The following is a 21,975-nucleotide window of genomic DNA, read 5'->3' on the forward strand; positions in this document are numbered from 1 at the left end:
GGGGAGGGGGGGGACGCGCGCGAGGGAGGGGAGGGAGAGGGGACTGCGCGCGCAGGGAGGGAAGGGGGGGGACGCGCGAGGGAGGGGAGGGGGGGGACGCGCGCGAGGGAGGGGAGGGGGGGGACGCGCGCGAGGGAGGGAGGGGGGGGACGCGCGCGAGGGAGGGGAGGGGGGGACGCGCGCGAGGGAGGGGAGGGGGGGACGCGCGCGAGGGAGGGGAGGGGGGGACGCGCGCGAGGGAGGGGAGGGGGGGGACGCGCGCGAGGGAGGGGAGGGGGGGGACGCGCGCGAGGGAGGGGAGGGGGGGACGCGCGCGAGGGAGGGGAGGGGGGGGACGCGCGCGAGGGAGGGGAGGGGGGGGACGCGCGCGAGGGAGGGGAGGGGGGGGACGCGCGCGAGGGAGGGGAGGGGGGGGACGCGCGCGAGGGAGGGGAGGGGGGGACGCGCGCGAGGGAGGGGAGGGGGGGGACGCGCGCGAGGGAGGGGAGGGGGGGGACGCGCGCGAGGGAGGGAGGGGGGGGACGCGCGCGAGGGAGGGGAGGGGGGGGACGCGCGCGAGGGAGGGGAGGGGGGGACGCGCGCGAGGGAGGGGAGGGGGGGGACGCGCGCGAGGGAGGGGAGGGGGGGGACGCGCGCGAGGGAGGGGAGGGGGGGGACGCGCGCGAGGGAGGGGAGGGGGGGACGCGCGCGAGGGAGGGGAGGGGGGGGACGCGCGCGAGGGAGGGGAGGGGGGGGACGCGCGCGAGGGAGGGGAGGGGGGGGACGCGCGCGAGGGAGGGGAGGGGGGGGACGCGCGCGAGGGAGGGGAGGGGGGGACGCGCGCGAGGAGGGGAGGGGGGGACGCGCGCGAGGGAGGGGAGGGGGGGACGCGCGCGAGGGAGGGGAGGGGGGGGACGCGCGCGAGGGAGGGGAGGGGGGGACGCGCGCGAGGGAGGGGAGGGGGGGGACGCGCGCGAGGGAGGGGAGGGGGGGACGCGCGCGAGGGAGGGGAGGGGGGGGACGCGCGCGAGGGAGGGGAGGGGGGGGACGCGCGCGAGGGAGGGGAGGGGGGGGACGCGCGCGAGGGAGGGGAGGGGGGGGACGCGCGCGAGGGAGGGGAGGGGGGGGACGCGCGCGAGGGAGGGGAGGGGGGGGACGCGCGCGAGGGAGGGGAGGGGGGGGACGCGCGCGAGGGAGGGGAGGGGGGGACGCGCGCGAGGGAGGGGAGGGGGGGGACGCGCGCGAGGGAGGGGAGGGGGGGGACGCGCGCGAGGGAGGGGAGGGGGGGGACGCGCGCGAGGGAGGGGAGGGGGGGGACGCGCGCGAGGGAGGGGAGGGGGGGACGCGCGCGAGGGAGGGGAGGGGGGGGACGCGCGCGAGGGAGGGGAGGGGGGGGACGCGCGCGAGGGAGGGGAGGGGGGGACGCGCGCGAGGGAGGGGAGGGGGGGGACGCGCGCGAGGGAGGGGAGGGGGGGGACGCGCGCGAGGGAGGGAGGGGGGGGACGCGCGCGAGGGAGGGGAGGGGGGGGACGCGCGCGAGGGAGGGGAGGGGGGGGACGCGCGCGAGGGAGGGGAGGGGGGGGACGCGCGCGAGGGAGGGGAGGGGGGGGACGCGCGCGAGGGAGGGGAGGGGGGGGACGCGCGCGAGGGAGGGGAGGGGGGGGACGCGCGCGAGGGAGGGGAGGGGGGGACGCGCGCGAGGGAGGGGAGGGGGGGGACGCGCGCGAGGGAGGGAGGGGGGGGACGCGCGCGAGGGAGGGGAGGGGGGGGACGCGCGCGAGGGAGGGGAGGGGGGGACGCGCGCGAGGGAGGGGAGGGGGGGGACGCGCGCGAGGGAGGGGAGGGGGGGGACGCGCGCGAGGGAGGGGAGGGGGGGGACGCGCGCGAGGGAGGGGAGGGGGGGGACGCGCGCGAGGGAGGGGAGGGGGGGGACGCGCGCGAGGGAGGGGAGGGGGGGGACGCGCGCGAGGGAGGGAGGGGGGGACGCGCGCGAGGGAGGGGAGGGGGGGACGCGCGCGAGGGAGGGGAGGGGGGGGACGCGCGCGAGGGAGGGGAGGGGGGGGACGCGCGCGAGGGAGGGGAGGGGGGGGACGCGCGCGAGGGAGGGGAGGGGGGGGACGCGCGCGAGGGAGGGGAGGGGGGGGACGCGCGCGAGGGAGGGGAGGGGGGGGACGCGCGCGAGGGAGGGGAGGGGGGGGACGCGCGCGAGGGAGGGGAGGGGGGGGACGCGCGCGAGGGAGGGGAGGGGGGGGACGCGCGCGAGGGAGGGGAGGGGGGGGACGCGCGCGAGGGAGGGGAGGGGGGGGACGCGCGCGAGGGAGGGGAGGGGGGGACGCGCGCGAGGGAGGGGAGGGGGGGGACGCGCGCGAGGGAGGGGAGGGGGGGACGCGCGCGAGGGAGGGGAGGGGGGGGACGCGCGCGAGGGAGGGGAGGGGGGGGACGCGCGCGAGGGAGGGGAGGGGGGGGACGCGCGCGAGGGAGGGGAGGGGGGGACGCGCGCGAGGGAGGGGAGGGGGGGGACGCGCGCGAGGGAGGGGAGGGGGGGGACGCGGCGCGAGGGAGGGGAGGGGGGGGACGCGAGGGAGGGGAGGGGGGGACGCGCGCGAGGGAGGGGAGGGGGGGGACGCGCGCGAGGGAGGGGAGGGGGGGGACGCGCGCGAGGGAGGGGAGGGGGGGACGCGCGCGAGGGAGGGGAGGGGGGGACGCGCGCGAGGGAGGGGAGGGGGGGACGCGCGCGAGGAGGGGAGGGGGGGGACGCGCGCGAGGGAGGGGAGGGGGGACGCGCGCGAGGGAGGGGAGGGGGGGACGCGCGCGAGGGAGGGAGGGGGGGACGCGCGCGAGGGAGGGGAGGGGGGGACGCGCGCGAGGGAGGGGAGAGGGGGGGGACGCGCGCGAGGGAGGGGAGGGGGGGACGCGCGCGAGGGAGGGGAGGGGGGGACGCGCGCGAGGGAGGGGAGGGGGGGGACGCGCGCGAGGGAGGGGAGGGAGGGGGGACGCGCGCGAGGGAGGGGAGGGGGGGACGCGCGCGAGGGAGGGGAGGGGGGGGACGCGCGCGAGGGAGGGGAGGGGGGGGACGCGCGCGAGGGAGGGGAGGGGGGGGACGCGCGCGAGGAGGGGAGGGGGGGGACGCGCGCGAGGGAGGGGAGGGGGGGGACGCGCGCGAGGGAGGGGAGGGGGGGGACGCGCGCGAGGGGGGAGGGGGGGGACGCGCGCGAGGGAGGGGAGGGGGGGGACGCGCGCGAGGGAGGGGAGGGGGGGGACGCGCGCGAGGGAGGGGAGGGGGGGGACGCGCGCGAGGGAGGGGAGGGGGGGGACGCGCGCGAGGGAGGGGAGGGGGGGGACGCGCGCGAGGGAGGGGAGGGGGGGGACGCGCGCGAGGGAGGGGAGGGGGGGGACGCGCGCGAGGGAGGGGAGGGGGGGGACGCGCGCGAGGGAGGGGAGGGGGGGACGCGCGCGAGGGAGGGGAGGGGGGGGACGCGCGCGAGGGAGGGGAGGGGGGGACGCGCGCGAGGGAGGGGAGGGGGGGGACGCGCGCGAGGGAGGGGAGGGGGGGGACGCGCGCGAGGGAGGGGAGGGGGGGGGACGCGCGCGAGGGAGGGGAGGGGGGGGACGCGCGCGAGGGAGGGGAGGGGGGGGACGCGCGCGAGGGAGGGGAGGGGGGGACGCGCGCGAGGGAGGGGAGGGGGGGACGCGCGCGAGGGAGGGGAGGGGGGGGACGCGCGCGAGGGAGGGGAGGGGGGGGACGCGCGCGAGGGAGGGGAGGGGGGGGACGCGCGCGAGGGAGGGGAGGGGGGGGACGCGCGCGAGGGAGGGGAGGGGGGGACGCGCGCGAGGGAGGGGAGGGGGGGACGCGCGCGAGGGAGGGGAGGGGGGGACGCGCGCGAGGGAGGGGAGGGGGGGGACGCGCGCGAGGGAGGGGAGGGGGGGGACGCGCGCGAGGGAGGGGAGGGGGGGACGCGCGCGAGGGAGGGGAGGGGGGGGACGCGCGCGAGGGAGGGAGGGGGGGGACGCGCGCGAGGGAGGGGAGGGGGGGGACGCGCGCGAGGGAGGGGAGGGGGGGGACGCGCGCGAGGGAGGGGAGGGGGGGGACGCGCGCGAGGGAGGGGAGGGGGGGACGCGCGCGAGGGAGGGGAGGGGGGGACGCGCGCGAGGGAGGGGAGGGGGGGACGCGCGCGAGGGAGGGGAGGGGGGGGGACGCGCGCGAGGGAGGGGAGGGGGGGGACGCGCGCGAGGGAGGGGAGGGGGGGACGCGCGCGAGGGAGGGGAGGGGGGGGACGCGCGCGAGGGAGGGGAGGGGGGGACGCGCGCGAGGGAGGGAGGGGGGGGACGCGCGCGAGGGAGGGGAGGGGGGGGACGCGCGCGAGGGAGGGGAGGGGGGGACGCGCGCGAGGGAGGGGAGGGGGGGACGCGCGCGAGGGAGGGGAGGGGGGGACGCGCGCGAGGGAGGGGAGGGGGGGGACGCGCGCGAGGGAGGGGAGGGGGGGGACGCGCGCGAGGGAGGGGAGGGGGGGGACGCGCGCGAGGGAGGGGAGGGGGGGGACGCGCGCGAGGGAGGGGAGGGGGGGGACGCGCGCGAGGGAGGGGAGGGGGGGGACGCGCGCGAGGGAGGGAGGGGGGGGACGCGCGCGAGGGAGGGGAGGGGGGGACGCGCGCGAGGGAGGGGAGGGGGGGGACGCGCGCGAGGGAGGGAGGGGGGGGACGCGCGCGAGGGAGGGGAGGGGGGGACGCGCGCGAGGGAGGGGAGGGGGGGGACGCGCGCGAGGGAGGGGAGGGGGGGGACGCGCGCGAGGGAGGGGAGGGGGGGGACGCGCGCGAGGGAGGGGAGGGGGGGACGCGCGCGAGGGAGGGGAGGGGGGGGACGCGCGCGAGGGAGGGGAGGGGGGGGACGCGCGCGAGGGAGGGGAGGGGGGGACGCGCGCGAGGGAGGGGAGGGGGGGGACGCGCGCGAGGGAGGGGAGGGGGGGGACGCGCGCGAGGGAGGGGAGGGGGGGGACGCGCGCGAGGGAGGGGAGGGGGGGGACGCGCGCGAGGGAGGGGAGGGGGGGACGCGCGCGAGGGAGGGGAGGGGGGGACGCGCGCGAGGGAGGGGAGGGGGGGGACGCGCGCGAGGGAGGGGAGGGGGGGGACGCGCGCGAGGGAGGGGAGGGGGGGGACGCGCGCGAGGGAGGGGAGGGGGGGGACGCGCGCGAGGGAGGGGAGGGGGGGACGCGCGCGAGGGAGGGGAGGGGAAAAGAGAGAGAGAGAGAGAGAGAGAGAGAGAGAGACTATGTGGGAGGCCTGTCTCAATAAGGGCAATAAGGGGCTGCATTGTGAATCTGAGGGTTTGTTGCTCCAAAGTTACCCGTGAAATCTCTGGTCAATTGACAGGTTGCTGCCACTCGGGTTTGCGTCTGGCAACAGAAGAGGCACAAAAGCTTCGAGCCTCAGGCTGTGGAGAGCTGGAGAAAACTGACAAACGATAGCAGCAGTCGAAACCACAAGAGACACAGACAGTAGGATCGGACGGCTTGGAGAGGCCCTGCAGGCTACGGGACCTTCCAGACAAATATAATTTCCCCATTCCCAGTAAACGTCAATGCTGCAAAAAGGAAACCGCAATCAACATCGAGGGAAGAGAGAACATGTGCATGGAAGTATGGCAGATTCTCTTCCCCATACCTGGGCACTTACCTCAGTTGCAGTTGCAGTGCTTGTCTGGTGATGGCAGCAGAGACAACACTGCTAATGGATTATGGAACATCCACCTCAGAATTGGCTGCCCACAGAAGTTTGTCACCATTCACCGCCTGCTCCACAATGACATGCAGGCTGTGATCCTGATCAATGGATCCATTACAGACCCAATCCACGTCCGGACCGGGGTCAAGCAGAGCTGTGCCATCACACCAACGCTCTTCTCGATCTTCCTCACTGCAATGCTCCATTTCACCCTCAGCGAGCTCCCCGCTGGAGTGGAGCTAAATTACCAGACAACTGTTCAACTTACCCCACCTCCAGCCAGATCCAAAGTCGTCCCATCCTCCGTCATCGAACTGCAGTACACGGACGATGCTTGCATCTGCGCACATTCGGAGGCCGAACTCCAAGCCACCTTCACTGAGGCGTACAAGAGCATGTGCCTTACACTGAACATCCGTAAGACAAAGGTCCTCTACCTGCACCGCCACACAGCACTGCCCCCCGATTATCAAAATCCACGACATGGCCATGGACAACGTGGACCATTTTCTATACCTCGGGAGCCTACTGTCAACAAGGCCAGACATCGACGATGAGGTCCAACACCCGCCTCCAGTGTGCCAGTGCAGCCTTCAGTCGCCTGAGGAAGAGAGTGTTTGAAGACCAGAACCTCAAACCCAGCACCAAGCTCATGGTCTACAGAGCAGTAATGATACCCGCCCTCCTATATGGTTCAGAGACATGGACCATGTACAGTAGGCACCTCAAAACTCTGGAGAAATATCACCAACGATGCCTCCGGAAGATCCTGAAAATCCATTGACAGGATAGATGCACCGTCAGTGTTCTCGCTCAGGTCAATATCCCCAGAATCGAAGCACTGACTACACTCAATCAGCTGCGCTGGACGGACCACGTGTGAGCATGCCAAAACAAGGGCTCTATTCGGAGCTGCTGATGTCAAGCGAGCCCCAGGTGGGCAGAGGAATTGCTTCAAGGACACCCTCAAAGCCTCCTTGAAGAAATTTAACATCCCCACCGGCCCTGGCCCAAGGCCGCCCAAAGTGGAGGAAAAGCATCCGGGAAGGCGGCGAACACAGAGTCTCTTCACCGGAAGCAAGCGGAAGCCAAGCGTCGACAGTGGAAGGAGCCACGACAACCCAAGCCCCCCACCCACCCGTCCCTCAACCACCGCCTGCCCCACCTGTGATAGAGACTGTGGGTCCCGCATTGGTCTCTTCAGTCACCTGAGAACTCATATCTAGTGTGGAAGCAAGTCGCCCTCGACTCAGGGACTGCTTATGATGACAGAACACAGAAAAACAAGAGCCAGTGCTGAGTGTTTTTTAAAATGTGGAGTTAAACAACATTCACACACTCAAAAATTGTGCAGAACCAGTCAGGACCACATTGGAGCCCTTTGATAACAAAGAACAGATGTAGGGCTGCAACAGCACAGTGCTTATGTAACTGGACCAGTAATCCAGAGGCCTGGACTAATGATCCAGAGACACCAGTTCAAATCCCACCACCAAAATTCATCAGGAATAAAAAGTGAATATCAGTAATGGCGACCATGAAACAATTGGATTGTCATTAAAAACCCATTTGGCTCATTAATGCCCTTTGGGGAAGGAAATCTGCCACCCATACCCGATCTGGCCGATATACGACTCCAGACACAGAAATAAATCTTAACTGCCCTCGGAAATGGCCTAGCAAGCCACTCAGTTGTAGCAAACTGCTACGAAAATCGATAATAAAACCAGACCACCCGGCATCGATCTAGGCACTGGATTCGGACACACCCAGTCCAATCAACCCTACAGAGTCCATCTCTGGGGACCAGTGCCAAAATTGGGAGAGCTGTCCCATAGACTAGTCAAGTAACAGCCCGACAGTCAGCCAACGTCCCAGATTCCTCCATCACCACAGTAAGGACAAACCCACCCGAGGTGGCGGCACAGTGGTATACAGTCAGGAGGGAGTGGCCCTGGGAGTCCTCAATATTGGCTCCGGACCCCATAGAGTCTCATGGCTTCAGGTCAAGCATGGGCAAGGAGACCTCCTGCTGATTACCACCTACCGCCCTCCCTCAGCTGATGAATCAGTACTCCTCCATGTTGAACACCACCTGAAAGAAACACTGAGAGTAGCAAGGGCACAGAATGTAATCTGGGTGGGGGACTTCAATGTGCATCACAAAGAGTGGCTCGGTAGCACCATTGGCTGGCCAAATCCTGAGGGACATAGCCAAGTCCTGAGCGGCCAGACTGGGCAGGTGGTGAGAGAACCAACACAAAGGGGAAAATCTACTTGACCTCGTCCTCACCTATCACAGATGCATCTGTCCATGACAACATTTCTGGCAGTGATCACCGCACAGTCACTGTGGAGATGAAGTCTCGGCTTCACACCGAGGACTCTCCATCGTGTTGTGTGGCACTACCACCGAGCTAAATGGGATAGATCCAGAACAGATCTAGCAGCTCAAAACTGGGCATCCATGAGGCTCTGTGGGCCATCAGCAGCAGCAGAATTGAATTCCACCACAATCTGTAACCTCATGGCCCGGCATATCCCTCACGCTACCACTACCATCAAGCCAGGGGACCAACCCTGGTTCAATAAGAGGTACAGAAGAGCATGCCAGGAGCAGCACCAGACATATTTAAAAATGTGGTGCCAACCTGGGGAAGCTGCAACACAGGACTACATGCCTGCTATAGACAGAGCTAAGCAATCCCACAACCAACGGATTAGATCAAAGTTCACTCACACTCGCCAATTATTCCAAAGTAAATTACACAGACACACACTTCTCACTGTGCTTCACGTACAGTCCACCACTTCCTGACTTCAATTACAATTCAGCTTCTAACAGCCAGAGAGGCTTGTGTGAAAGAACATAAGAATTAGGAGCAGGAGATGGCCATTCAGCCGCTCAAGCGTGCTGTCATTCAATAGGATCATGAATTATCGACCTCAATCCACTTTCCCACTCGATCTTCATATCCCTTGATTCCCCTAGAGTTCAAAAATCTGTCGATCTCGGTCTTGAATATACTCAACGACTGACCATCCACAGCCCTGAGGGTAGAGAATTCCAAACATTCACCACCCTCAGTGAAGAAATTCCTCATCAGTCTTAAATGGCCGACCCCTTAGCCTGAGACTATGCCCTCTAGTTCTAGACTATCCAAGTCAGAGAAACCACCTCTCAGCATCTACCCTGTCATTCTTCTAAACTCAAGAATAGGCCCATTCTATTCAATCGCTACTCATAGGACAATCTTCTCATCCCAGGAATCAATCTAGTGAACCTTTGCTGCACCACCTCTAAAAGGCAAGTATTTCCTTCCTCAGATAAGGAGACCAAAACCATGGGCTTAATTAGAATGACATTTACTTCACTGTATGCTCTAGCAATGCTTAATTTAACTCCCAAAATATATTTTCTGAAAGTGAACGGTATTGCAAAAAGCTATCGCCTTCCTCCACGGTGATATTGTTGCATCTCCCTCCGTCTCCCAACCTCCCTTAAACTGGCCAACTGTACTTAACAGCTCGGTTTCTCCCAGGTGGGAAAGCTGTAGTATTATGGAATAAACTTCAGTATGTTTTTCTGAGGATTGGGTATAATATGCAAATATCTAACCTTCTGTTCAGTCGGCAATTCACCTCAACATTGTATTTGGCATCTTAGTGCAAGGCTGAGCGCGGGGGTGAAAGCAGCTGAAACGGTCTGCTGGTTACTAACATGCATTTCCTGCTTTACACTATTCGGATGACCGATTCCCACCTTGTCCGTTTTGTCCTCCGAGTAGGGGTTTTGTGCGGGGTCCTGATCGATTCCACCTCCAATACTGAATCCCAGGATTAGGTTATCACCGTGACGCAGTTTACGGATTTCAATACGTTGCTGAAACAAAGAATTCAGAATCAGAAGAACATCCGTAGTCAGTAAGCTCGAGAGCAGGGCTAGCGTCACTGCACCTCCGAGAACACAAACCGGTTTAGTTCCCCCTCCAACTGCCCTTCTTTCTCATTTTCAACTAATGTTCCGAGTTTTGGAACTGTTTCCCAAAGTGTGCAACTTGCTTCGATAAACGTCGACCCCCTTCATGGCCTTGAGAACGCCAAATATAAATCTTGCGAGTCCGACCTCCTGAATGTTTCGCTCATAAATCTCAAGAGGCCGAGAATCATCTCTTAGCAAGTATCACCTCACAATAAATAACGCCTGGAGCGCCAGCAAGCTGTACCATTCCTCCATTTATACCAGGCGGTTGGACATATACCTTCACTACAACTGAAGGCACTGAATGCATACAGTGGCGAATGAACGATGCTAGCCCATTACACTTACTCACCCACAGACCTCTACCATCTCGAAGGACAAGGGCAGCAGGTGCATGGGAACACCACCACCTCCAAGTTCCCCTCTAAGTCACACAGCATCCTGACTTGGAAATATATTGTCATTCCTTCATCGTCGCTGGTTGGATGGGCACTTAGGCCCCAAGTTTCCACACGCTACAAAACAGGCACCCCTCCGAGCTGGGCGCCCATTTTTCACGCCGAAAACCGCGCCTGAAAAAAACCGCGCGATTCTGGAGCGCCCTGCAGCTCCATGGCAGCTTGGCGCAGTGCCCAGGGGGGCGGAGCCTACCACACGCGCCAATTTTGTAAGTGGGAGGGGGCGGGTACCATTTAAATTAGTTTTTTTCGTGCCGGCAACGCTGCGCATGCGCGTTGGAGCGTTCGCGCATGCGCAGTGTGAAGGAAACATTGGCACTCGGCCATTTTTGTCGTTCTTTGTAGTGGTTTAATTTTTGAACATTTTTTAATAAAAGCACATTGCCCTGCCATGATCAGCACTGAGGCTTCTTGCAGCAGTGAGAAGGCTGCAGGAAGCCTCAGAAGTTGAGGCAGCCGTTTCCCGACTGCCTCCCCGCCCTGCCATCAGGAATGGCTGCCTCAACTTGAGGCTTCCTGCAGCCTTCTCACTGTCTCCTTCCCCCACCCCCTGCCGTCGGTCAGGCCCTCCCGTTGGCGGGAACGACGCCACACCGCTGAGGTGACTGAACCTGCCTGAAGCACTTTCACACAGGTAGGAAGATGGTTTATTTAATCTTTTCTTTGCTTATAAATGTTTATTCAGGTTGGATTTATTTGTATAATATTTATACAAGTATAAATAAGGATTGATTGTATAATTTAATGACTTCCCCCCCCCTCCCCCCCACCTCGTTCCGGACGCCTAATTTGTAACCTGCGCCTGATTTTTTAATGTGTAGACAAGGTTTTTTCAGTTCTACAAAAATCTTCACTTGCTCCATTCTAAGTTAGTTTGGAGTACATTTTCACTGTGGAAACTGAAATCAGGCGTCAGTGGCCGGACACGCCCCCTTTTGAAGAAAAAATTCTGTTCCAAAGTGAAACTGTTCTAACTGACTAGAACTGCAGAAAAACAAATGTGGAGAATTGCGATTTCTAAGATAGTCCGTTCTCCACCAGTTGCTCCTAAAAATCAGGAGCAAATCATGTGGAAACTTGGGCCCTAAAGTGCAGTAACCTGCAGGGTTACAGACCTAGAGCTGGTAATTGGGGTTAGACTGGATGACCTTTTGGCCAGTGCAGATATAATGGTAAGTACTGCAGGGAAAAGAATACAGCCAGGGTGATCTCCTGGAATAGTTTTGATCGCCTGAATGGGTCGGAGAGGAATTTTCCCAGATTATTATCCCCCAAATTGGCCTGGATTTTTAATCTGGTTTTTGCCTCTCCCAGGAGATCACATGGCTCCGGTTGGGGTGGAGTGTAGAATGTTTCAGTATAAGGGGTGTTGCAGTTGTGTGAGGCGGACTGGTTGCTCTTTGCTTTTCCGTTATAGGTTTAAATGTAACCTTCAGGGTTGCTGACCGAGGGCCGTGCGCTCTTTGTCGGCCGGCGTGGACACGATGGGCCGAAATGGCCTCCTTCTGTGCTGTAAATTTCTATGTTTCTAACTCCCTCCCTAACCTTCACCACACAGACTGCAGCGGTTCAAGGCGACGGCTCACCACCACCTTCTCAAGGGCCATTAGGGATGGGCAATAAATGCCAGCTTTGCCAGCGACGCCCACATCCCAGTGAATGAATAAAAAATTGTCTAAACCAGGAAGTGCAAGTTAGAATAGTTAATTCAATGCCAAATTATGTAAAGAAAGAAAAAGAGAGGGAAAAGAAGATGGGATTAAGTGAAAGGGACAAGAGATAGAAATAAAAAGATTTTAAAAATGATTTAATTTTTTTTTAAATCTCCAACTATAATTAAAATTTGAAGGAATGAGACGCCACACTTGTAAAAGTTAATTTTCAGGGCCAGAAAGGTTGACTGGCAGTCATCATGTAGGTCCCTTACAGTCAGAATCAGGTGAATTCATAATGGGGAACAAGGAAATGGCAGACCAATTGAACCAATTGGTTCTGTCTTCACTAAGGAAGACACAAATAACCTCCCGAAAATACTAGGGGACCGAGTGTCTAGCGAGAAGGAAGAACTGAGGGAAATCCTTATTAATCAGGAAATGGTGTTAAGAAAATTTATGGGATTGAAGGCCGATAAATCCCCAGGGCCTGATAGTCTGCATCCCAGAGTACTTAAGGAAGTGGCCCTAGAAATAGTGGATGCATTGGTGGTCATTTTCCAACATTCCATGGACTGTGGATCAATTCCTATGGATTGGGGGGGGTAGATAATGTAACCCCACTTTTTAAAAAAGGAGGGAGCGAAAACGGTTAATTATAGAACGGTTAGCCTGACATCAGTGGTGGGGAAAATGCTGGAATCAATTATTAAAGATGAAATAGCAGTGCATTTGGAAAGCAGTGACAAGATCGGTCCAAGTCAGCATGGATTTACGAAAGGGAAATCATGCTTGACAAATCTTCTAGAATTTTTTGAAGATGTACTTAGTAGAGTGGATAAGGGAGAACCAGTGGATGTGGTGTATTTGGATTATCAAAAGGCTTTTGACAAGGTCCCACACAAGAGATAAGTGTGCAAAATCAAAGCACATGGTATTGGGGGTAATGTATTGGCGTGGATAGAAAACCGGTTGGCAGACAGGAAGCAAAGAGTCGCGATAAACGGGTCCTTTTCAGAATAGCAGACAGTGACTAGTGGGGTACCGCAAGGTTCAGTGCTGCGACCCCAGCTATTTACAATATATAGTAACGATTTAGATGAAGGAATTGAATGTAAAAACACCAAGTTTGCAGATGACACTAAGCTGCGTGGCAATGTGAGCTGTGAGGAGGATGCCAAAAGGCTGCAGGGTGACTTGGACAAGTTAGGTGAGTGGGCAAATGCATGGCAGATGCAGTATAATGTGGATAAGTGCAAGGTTATCCACTTTGGTGGCAAAAAAAAGGAAGGCAGGTTATCTGAATGGTGACAGATTAGTAAAAAGGAAAGTGCAACAAGACCTGGGTGTCATGGTACATCAGTCATTGAAAGTAGGCTTGCAGGTACAGCAGGCAATTAAGAAAGCAAATGGTATGTTGGCCTTCATAGCGAGAGGATTTGAATATAGGAGCAGGGAGGTCTTACTGCAGTTGTACAGGGCCTTGCTGAGGCCATACCTTGAGTATTGTGTGCAGTTTTGGTCTCCTAATCTGAGGAAGGACATTCTTGCTATTGAGGGAGTGCAGCGGAGGTTCACCAGACTGATTCCCAGGATGGCAGGTCTGACATATGAGGAGAGACTGGATCAACTAGGCTCATATTCACTGGAATTCAGATGAATGAGAGGGGATCTCATAGAAGCATATAAAATTCTGACTGGATTGGACAGGTTAGATGCAGGAAGAATGTTCCCGGTGTTGGGGAAGTCCAGAACCAGGGGACACAGTCTAAGGATAAGGGGTAAGCCATATAGGACCGAGATGAGGAGAAACTTTTTCACCCAGAGAATTGTGAACCTATGGAATTCTCTACCACAGAAAGTTGAGTCCAGTTCATTGGATATATTCAAAAGGGAGTTAGATGTGGCCCTTACGGCTAATGGGATCAGGGGGTATGGAGAGAAGGCAGGAGTGGGGTACTGAAGCTGCATGATCAGCCATGATCATATTGAATGGTGGTGCAGGCTCGAAGGGCCAAATGGCCAGCTCCTGCACCTATTTTCTATGTTTCATCATAGGCAGTCCCTCAGAATTGAGGAAGACTTGCTTCCACTCTTAACATGAGTTCTTAGGTGGCTGTACAGTCCAATATGAGAACCACAGTCTCTGTCACAGGTGGGACAAGTAGTCGTTGAGGGAAGGGGTGGGTGGGACTGGTTTGCCACATGCTCCTTCCGCTGCCTGCGCTTGATTCCTGCATGCTCTCGGCGATGAGACTAGAGGTGCTCAGCGCCCTCCCGGATGCATTTCCTTCGCTTAGGGCGGTCTTTGGCCAGGGACTCCCAGGTGTCAGTGGGGAATGTCGCAATTTATCAGTGAGGCTTTGAGGGTGTCCTTGTAACGTTTCCACTGCCCACCTTCTTCACGGCAAACGAGGCAGAGTTCCGAGTAGAGTGCTTGCTTTGGGAGTCTCGTGTCTGGCATTCGAACGATGTGGCCTGCCCAGCAAAACTGATCAAGTGTGGTCAGTGCTTCAATGCTGGGAATGTTGGCCTGGACGAGGACGCTAACGTTGGTGCATCTGTTCTCCCAGGGGATTTGTAGGATTTTGCCGAGACATCGTTGGTGGTATTTCTCCAGCGACTTGAGGTGTCTACTGTATATGGTCCATGTTTCTGAGCCATACAGGAGGGCAGGTATTAATGCAGCCCTGAAGACCGTAAGTTTGGTGACAGTTTTGAGGGCCTGGTCTTCAAACACTTTTTTCTCAGATGGCCGAAGGCTGCACTGGAGGCAGTGTTGGATCTCGTCGTCAATGCCTGCTGGAAGGAGTACTTCGAAGATCTCCTCAGTCGAGACTGGCTTTGACTCGAGTGTTCTCAACTCCATTCCACAACATGCTACCCGCCACCACCTCAGAGACTCCAACACTGCACGAGGTAGAAAAAGCCATAAGACAGCTAAAAAAACAAGGCTACGGGAGCAGATGGAATCCTTGCTGAGGCACTGAAGTATGGCGGAGAGGCACTGCTGGCCCGAACACATGACCTCATCTCTCTCATCTGGAGGAAAGAGAGCATGCCGGGAGATCTCAGAGATGCAGTAATCGTGACCATCTTTAAAAAAGGGAGACAAGTCCGACTGCGGCAACTACAGAGGAATCTCCCTACTATCAGCCACTGGGAAAGTCATCGCTACAGTCCTCCTCAACCATCTTCTTCCCGTGGCCGAGGAGCTCCTCCCGGAGTCACAGTGTGGATTTCGTCCTCTCCGGGGCACAACGGACATGATTTTTGCAGAGCGACAGCTGCAGGAAAAATGCAGGGAGCAGCGCCAGCCCTTATACATGGCTTTCTTCAGAAACCTTACAAAGGCCTTTGACACTGAATTGTGAAGGTCGATGGAGCGTCCTCCTCCGTTTCGGATGCCCCCAAAAGTGACTGGCAGTAATTAAGACTGAACATGCTTACACTTACACTTGAATGGACAAACCCTAACTTTTTTTGCCTGTTTAGCAGGTATCTAGATCACAAGTACCCCAACTTCACGGTGTTGCATGTATTTGAATGGCGAGGAAGAGGGATCGGTATAGTGAAGCTTCTGGAGGGGCAAGGCCATCTGGATCGCAACTTCCTGATTAACTGCGCATGTGCTGACGCCAGAAATTGCTGTCCAACTTACTCCTTAATAACAGTGCCGAAAGTTTCACCGTTATTTGTACCTCAAACTCCGGGCCAATAAGTTGTTGCTTTACTTTGGTGAAATATTTAATCTGAATCTCTTCTAACTTCTCCTTTGGAAGTGTAATCTGTTTTCCCCATCCAGCAGTGTTGGTATCGCAGTGCAAAGCCTCACCCACTAATGAAACATTGACAGTTATTATGTTGACAATATGGAATGCAGCAGTTAGCACACACTCCTTCAAAGTCAGGCTGCAACACGACTAAATGGAGGCACAGGAAAGAGCCCACATGGGCACAGACTGCAGTAAAAGGTCCCCATCGATCCATATACCACTTAATGAAAGCCTCAAACCTAATCCAAAATGCTGTACGGTCACAAAGGAACTCCCTTCATAAACTGACACTTGCTATGACAACCACAGAGCCACGCTCTCACCAGACGCGAGGCACCCGATCTCAACATGAACACAGTATTCTGTTAAATGCTGAGACAATGAGTTTGAACTATAATGCAGTGGCCAGTACTTCACAATCAGTGCAGCACATATATATATATAATTAGAATGTCCTCTAATTTCTTCCCAGAACAGTAGAGCTCTGCTATCAGTCACAAAGCGAGGCCTCACCCATTGACCTCACAGGAATTCGAACTTTGCAGCGACAAGCACACACCCATTCAGGGAGTGGGGCTGGAACCTGGCTAGGCAGCACAAATACACCCTGCAGCATAAGAAACGCCATACAGCTGTGGCCACTACAGAAACGCCATACAGCTGTGGCCACTACAAACACCATACAGCTGTGGCCACTACATAGCCACGACACACACTAGTCACAAGAGCTTGCATTTAATTGTTGTCATTAATGTAGAAAAATGTCCCACAAAGGCAGAAGGGGAATAAATGGATGTTGAGCTAGACATAGGTGATCAAAAGTTTAGTCAAAGAGGTATGTTTTAAGGAGGGTCTTAAAAGGGAAGGGAGGAAGCTATGTTTAGGGAGGGAACTGCAGAGCTCAGGACCTAAACAGCTGAAGTCAGAGACACTAATGGTGGATGAAGCATGTGCTGGGGGTATGCTCAAAGCCAGAGTCAGAGGAACGGAGAGTTTGGGGGGTGGTTGGAGAGCTGGGTGAGTTAGAGAGACAGGGAGGGGCGAGATTATGAAGCGATTTAAACTCAAGGATGAGAATTCTAAATTTGAGACAATGGAAGACGGAGAGTCAGTGAGGACAGGGGTGATGGCTGATCACGATTTGGTGCAGGATAAGAGTTTTAGATGAGCTGAATTGTACAGAGGATAGCAGATGGGAGGCCGGCCGAGAAAGGATTAGTATAGTTGAGTACGGAGGTGACAAAAGCATGAGTATGTGCGCAGGAGACGGGGCCGGGGCCGAGGCGAGGGCGCGGAGGGCGGGCCGAGGCGAGGGCGCGGAGGGCGGGCCGAGGCGAGGGCGCGGAGGGCGGGCCGAGGCGAGGGCGCGGAGGGCGGGCCGAGGCGAGGGCGCGGAGGGCGGGCCGAGGCGAGGGCGCGGAGGGCGGGCCGAGGCGAGGGCGCGGAGGGCGGGCCGAGGCGAGGGCGCGGAGGGCGGGCCGAGGCGAGGGCGCGGAGGGCGGGCCGAGGCGAGGGCGCGGAGGGCGGGCCGAGGCGAGGGCGCGGAGGGCGGGCCGAGGCGAGGGCGCGGAGGGCGGGCCGAGGCGAGGGCGCGGAGGGCGGGCCGAGGCGAGGGCGCGGAGGGCGGGCCGAGGCGAGGGCGCGGAGGGCGGGCCGAGGCGAGGGCGCGGAGGGCGGGCCGAGGCGAGGGCGCGGAGGGCGGGCCGAGGCGAGGGCGCGGAGGGCGGGCCGAGGCGAGGGCGCGGAGGGCGGGCCGAGGCGAGGGCGCGGAGGGCGGGCCGAGGCGAGGGCGCGGAGGGCGGGCCGAGGCGAGGGCGCGGAGGGCGGGCCGAGGCGAGGGCGCGGAGGGCGGGCCGAGGCGAGGGCGCGGAGGGCGGGCCGAGGCGAGGGCGCGGAGGGCGGGCCGAGGCGAGGGCGCGGAGGGCGGGCCGAGGCGAGGGCGCGGAGGGCGGGCCGAGGCGAGGGCGCGGAGGGCGGGCCGAGGCGAGGGCGCGGAGGGCGGGCCGAGGCGAGGGCGCGGAGGGCGGGCCGAGGCGAGGGCGCGGAGGGCGGGCCGAGGCGAGGGCGCGGAGGGCGGGCCGAGGCGAGGGCGCGGAGGGCGGGCCGAGGCGAGGGCGCGGAGGGCGGGCCGAGGCGAGGGCGCGGAGGGCGGGCCGAGGCGAGGGCGCGGAGGGCGGGCCGAGGCGAGGGCGGGCAATATTACGGAGTTGGAAGTGTGCAGTCTTGGTGATGGAGAGGAAACGAGTTTGAAAGCTTAGTTCAGGATCAAATAGGACACCGAGGTTGCGAAGTCACGAGAGAGGGATGGAGTCGGCAGCTAGGGAACGGAGTTTGTGACAGGGACCAAAGACAATGGCTTTGATCTACCCAATACTTAGTTGGATGTGAGATAGAGCTGTGTGCTGTCAGGGTACATGTGGAACCTGATGCTGTGTTTTTGAATGATGTCACCAAGGGGCAGCATGTAGATGAGAAGTAGGAGGGGGCCAAAGATAGATCCTTGGGGGCTCCAGAGGTAACTATGCGGGAGGGGGGCGAGGCCAAGCTCCCATAGTCAGGATGAGGTGCAGCCCCCCAGTCCCAGGCCCCCTCTGGTTAGAATCTCCTCACTCACATTGCCCCGCACCGAGTGATCCTGGGGTCAAGCAGCAAGCCACGCTCATTCTCTTAGAAACATAGTAACAGGAGGCCATTCAGCCCCTCGAGCCTATTGCATCATTCAATGCAATCATGGCTGATCTGTGACATAACTCCATATACCCGTCTTTGGCCCATATCCTTAATACCTTTGGTTAAGAGAAAGCTATCAATCTCAATTGACCCAGCATCAATTGCCATTTGCAGAAGAGAGTTCAAAACTTCTATCACCCTCTGTGTAGAAATATTTCCTAATTTCACTCCTGAAAGGTCTGGCTCTAATTTTTAGACTGTGCCCTAGTCCTCGACTCCCCAACCAGCAGAAATAGTTTCTCTATCTTCCTTATCTGTTCCCCTTAAATCACAGAATCATGGAAAAATTATGACACAGGAAAACAGAAACATAGAAACATAGAAAATAGGTGGAGTAGTAGGCCATTCGGCCCTTCTAGCCTGCACCGCCATTCAATGAGTTCATGGCTGAACATTCAACTTCAGTACCCCATTCCTGCTTTATCACCATACCCCTTGATCCCCCTAGTAGTAAGGACTTCATCTAACTCCTTTTTGAATATATTTAGTGAATTGGCCTCAACAACTTTCTGTGGTAGAGAATTCCACAGGTTCACCACTCTCTGGGTGAAGAAATTCCTCCTCATCTCGGTCCTAAATGGCTTACCCCTTATCCTTAGACTGTGACCTCTGGTTCTAGACTTCCCCAACATTGGGAACATTCTTCCTGCATCTAACCTGTCCAAACCCGTCAGAATTTTAAATGTTTCTATGAGGTCCCCTCTCATTCTTCTGAACTCCAGTGAATACAAGCCCAGTTGATCCAGTCTTTCTTGATAGGTCAGTCCCGCCATCCCGGGAATCAGTCTGGTAAACCTTCGCTGCACTCCCTCAATAGCAAGAATGTCCTTCCTCAGGTTAGGAGACCAAAACTGTACACAATACTCCAGGTGTGGCCTCACCAAGGCCCTGTACAACTGTAGCAACACCTCCCTGCCCCTGTACTCAAATCCCCTCGCTATGAAGGCCAACATGCCATTTGCTTTCTTAACCGCCTATTGTACCTGCATGCCAACCTTCAATGACTGATGTACCATGACACCCAGGTCTCGTTGCACCTTCCCTTTTCCTAATCTGTCACCATTCAGATAATAGTCTGTCTCTCTGTTTTTACCACCAAAGTGGATAACCTCACATTTATCCACATTATACTTTCGGCCCATCATGTCTGTGCCGGTCGACAAAGAACTACCCAGCCTAATCCCACTTTCCAGCTCTGGGTCCATAGCCCTGCAGGTTACAGCACTTCAGGTGTACACCCAGGTACTGTTTAAATGTGCTGAGGGGTTCTGCCTCTCCCTCCCTTTCAGGCAGAGTTCCAGACCCCACACCCTCTGGGTGAGCAAATGTTTCCTCATCTCCCTCTAGTCCTTGAAAACTTCAAACAAATCACCTCTTTACCGTCTAAAATCCAGGGAATGCAACCTTAATGTGTCTTATCTCACCTCGTAACTTAACCTTTGGAGTTAGTTTATCATTCTGCCAAACCTACGCCCCATCCCTCCCAAGGTGCGGAGCCCAGGCCGGCTCACAGCGCTCCGGGTGCGGGCGATCCAGGGCTTTGTACAGCGGCTGGGAGACAGGGCGCTGCAGGGCCCGGCACTCGCCAGCACCATACCGGCCCCGGGCCTCCCCCGCCCCGAGCCCCAGGCCTAGACACTGAGCTCCCGGACACACACCCCGCCCGGCCCGCCCCGATTTACAGCTCACCACGACGGCAGTGACGGGCTGCCCGGCGATGAAGGCCATGGCCGTTGCTCCGGGTTACGGTCTGGCGCCTCCTGGGAAGTCTCAGGACGTCTCCCACACGATCATTGGCCGAGTATTAGGAAAAGCTAATGTGCGGACCAATGAAAAGGTCGATTCGTCTAATTGGCATTAGAGTGCCCGCCCACCGCCTCGCCCTGGGCGGGGCCTGGCTCAAGAGTGGGTGGGGCCTGGTGCAGGTGAGGTGTGGGCGGGGCCCGGCGCGGGTGTGGGCGGGGCCTGGTGCGGGTGTTACCTGGGCTGTGAGCGGGACCTGGCACGGGTGTGGGCGGGGTCTGGCTCAGGTGTGGGTGGAGCCTGGCTCAGGTGTGAGTGTGGCCTGGTGCGGCTGCTGCCTGGGCTGTGGGAGGGGCCTGCCACGGGTATGGGCGGGGTCTGGCTCAGGTGTGGGTGGAGCCTGGCTCAGGTGTGAGTGTGGCCTGGTGCGGCTGCTGCCTGGGCTGTGGGCGGGTCCTGCCGCAGGTATGGGCGGGGTCTGGCTCAGGTGTGTGCGGGGTCTGGCTCAGGTATGGGTGGAGCCTGGCTCAGGTGTGGGTGGAGCCTGGCGCGGCTGCTGCCTGGGCTGTGGGCTGTGGGATGAGAGTGCCCACGTGGGATGGGCACCACATGGTAGTTTAGAATGACAGAAAAATGACCACACAGACGGAGACCATTTGGCCCATCGTGTCCTTGCCAGTCTAACAAAAGCTATCCCATTTTCCAGCTCTTGGTCTGTAGCCCTGTGGGTTACGGCACTTTAAGTGCATATCCTTCTTAGTCAGAATAGAGATACTCAAAATTATGAGGAGTTATGATAGAGCAAGTAGAGAGAAACTTTCCTCTGGCAGACAACTGGAGGTGTTCAGCGCCCTCCTGGATGCTTTTCCTCCACTTTGAGCAGTCTTGAGCCAGGGATTCCCAGGTGTCGGTGGGGATGTTGCACTTTTTCAAGGAGGCTTTGAGGGTGTCCTTGAAGCACTTCCTCTGCCCACCTGAGGCTCACTTGCCGTGTCGGAGCTCCAAACAGAGCATTTGTTTTGGGAGTCTCGTATCGGGCAAGCGGATGATATGGTCCGTCCAACAGAGCTGATCATAAGAACATAAGAAATAGGAGCAGGAGTCGGCCATTTGGACTCAGCTCCACTTCCCTGCCCACTCTCCATATCATTTATTCCCTTATCGCTCAAAAATCTGTTTATCTCCACCTTAAATATACTCAATGACCCAGCCTCCACAGCTCTCCGGGGCAGAGAATTCCACAGAAGTTTTAAATGGGCGGCCCTTTATTCTAAGACTATGTCCCCTAGTTTTAGTTTCCCTTACGAGTGGAAACATCCTCTCTGCATCTACCTTGTCGAGCCCCCTCAGAATCTTACATGTTTCAATACGATCACCTCACATTCTTCCAAACTCCAATGTGTATAGACTCAACCTGCTCAACCTATCTTCATATGACAACCCCTTCGTCTCCGGAATCAATCTACTGAACCTTCTCTGAACAGCCTCCAATACAAGTATATCCTTCCTTAAATATGGAAACCAAAACTACGCAGTACTCCAGGTGTGGCCTCACCAATACCCTGTACAGTTGTAGCAAGACTTCCCTGCTGTTATACTCTATCCCCGTTGCAATAAAGGACAACATTCCATTTGCCTTCCTGAATACTTGCTGTACCTGCATACTAACTTTTTGTGTTTCATGCACAAGAACCCCCAGGTTTCTCTGTACTGCAGTACTTTGCAATTTTTCTCCATTTAAATTATAATTTGCTTTTCTATTTTTTCTGATCGAGCGTGGTCAATGCTTCGATGCTGGGGCTGTTGGCCTGAGCGAGAACACTGATGTTGGTGCACCTATCTTGCCAATGGATTTGCAGGATATTACGGATATAGCATTGGTGGTACTTCTCCAGTGCTTTGAGGTGTCCGCTGTACATGGTCCATGTCTCTGAAGC

At 59.1% G+C, this 21,975-nt stretch overlaps 1 protein-coding gene across 1 annotated transcript in view; it reads right to left on the reverse strand.

Moving 5' to 3' along the window:
• Positions 1 to 20,152, reverse strand: part of tax1bp3 (Tax1 (human T-cell leukemia virus type I) binding protein 3) — a 45,130-nt gene extending 24,978 nt beyond the window's left edge. Inside the window, exons 1-2 of the mRNA XM_070860081.1 lie at positions 19,985 to 20,152; positions 9,461 to 9,580 (exon numbers count right to left, since the gene is read on the reverse strand). Of these exons, the coding sequence (XP_070716182.1) occupies positions 9,461 to 9,580; positions 19,985 to 20,023 (159 nt within the window). The 5' untranslated portion in view covers positions 20,024 to 20,152. The remainder of the gene's footprint in view (positions 1 to 9,460; positions 9,581 to 19,984) is intronic.
• Positions 20,153 to 21,975: the final 1,823 nt, after the last annotated feature.

The sequence above is a fragment of the Pristiophorus japonicus genome, chromosome 18 (assembly GCF_044704955.1).
Source record: "Pristiophorus japonicus isolate sPriJap1 chromosome 18, sPriJap1.hap1, whole genome shotgun sequence".
NCBI classification, from domain to species: domain Eukaryota; kingdom Metazoa; phylum Chordata; class Chondrichthyes; family Pristiophoridae; genus Pristiophorus; species Pristiophorus japonicus.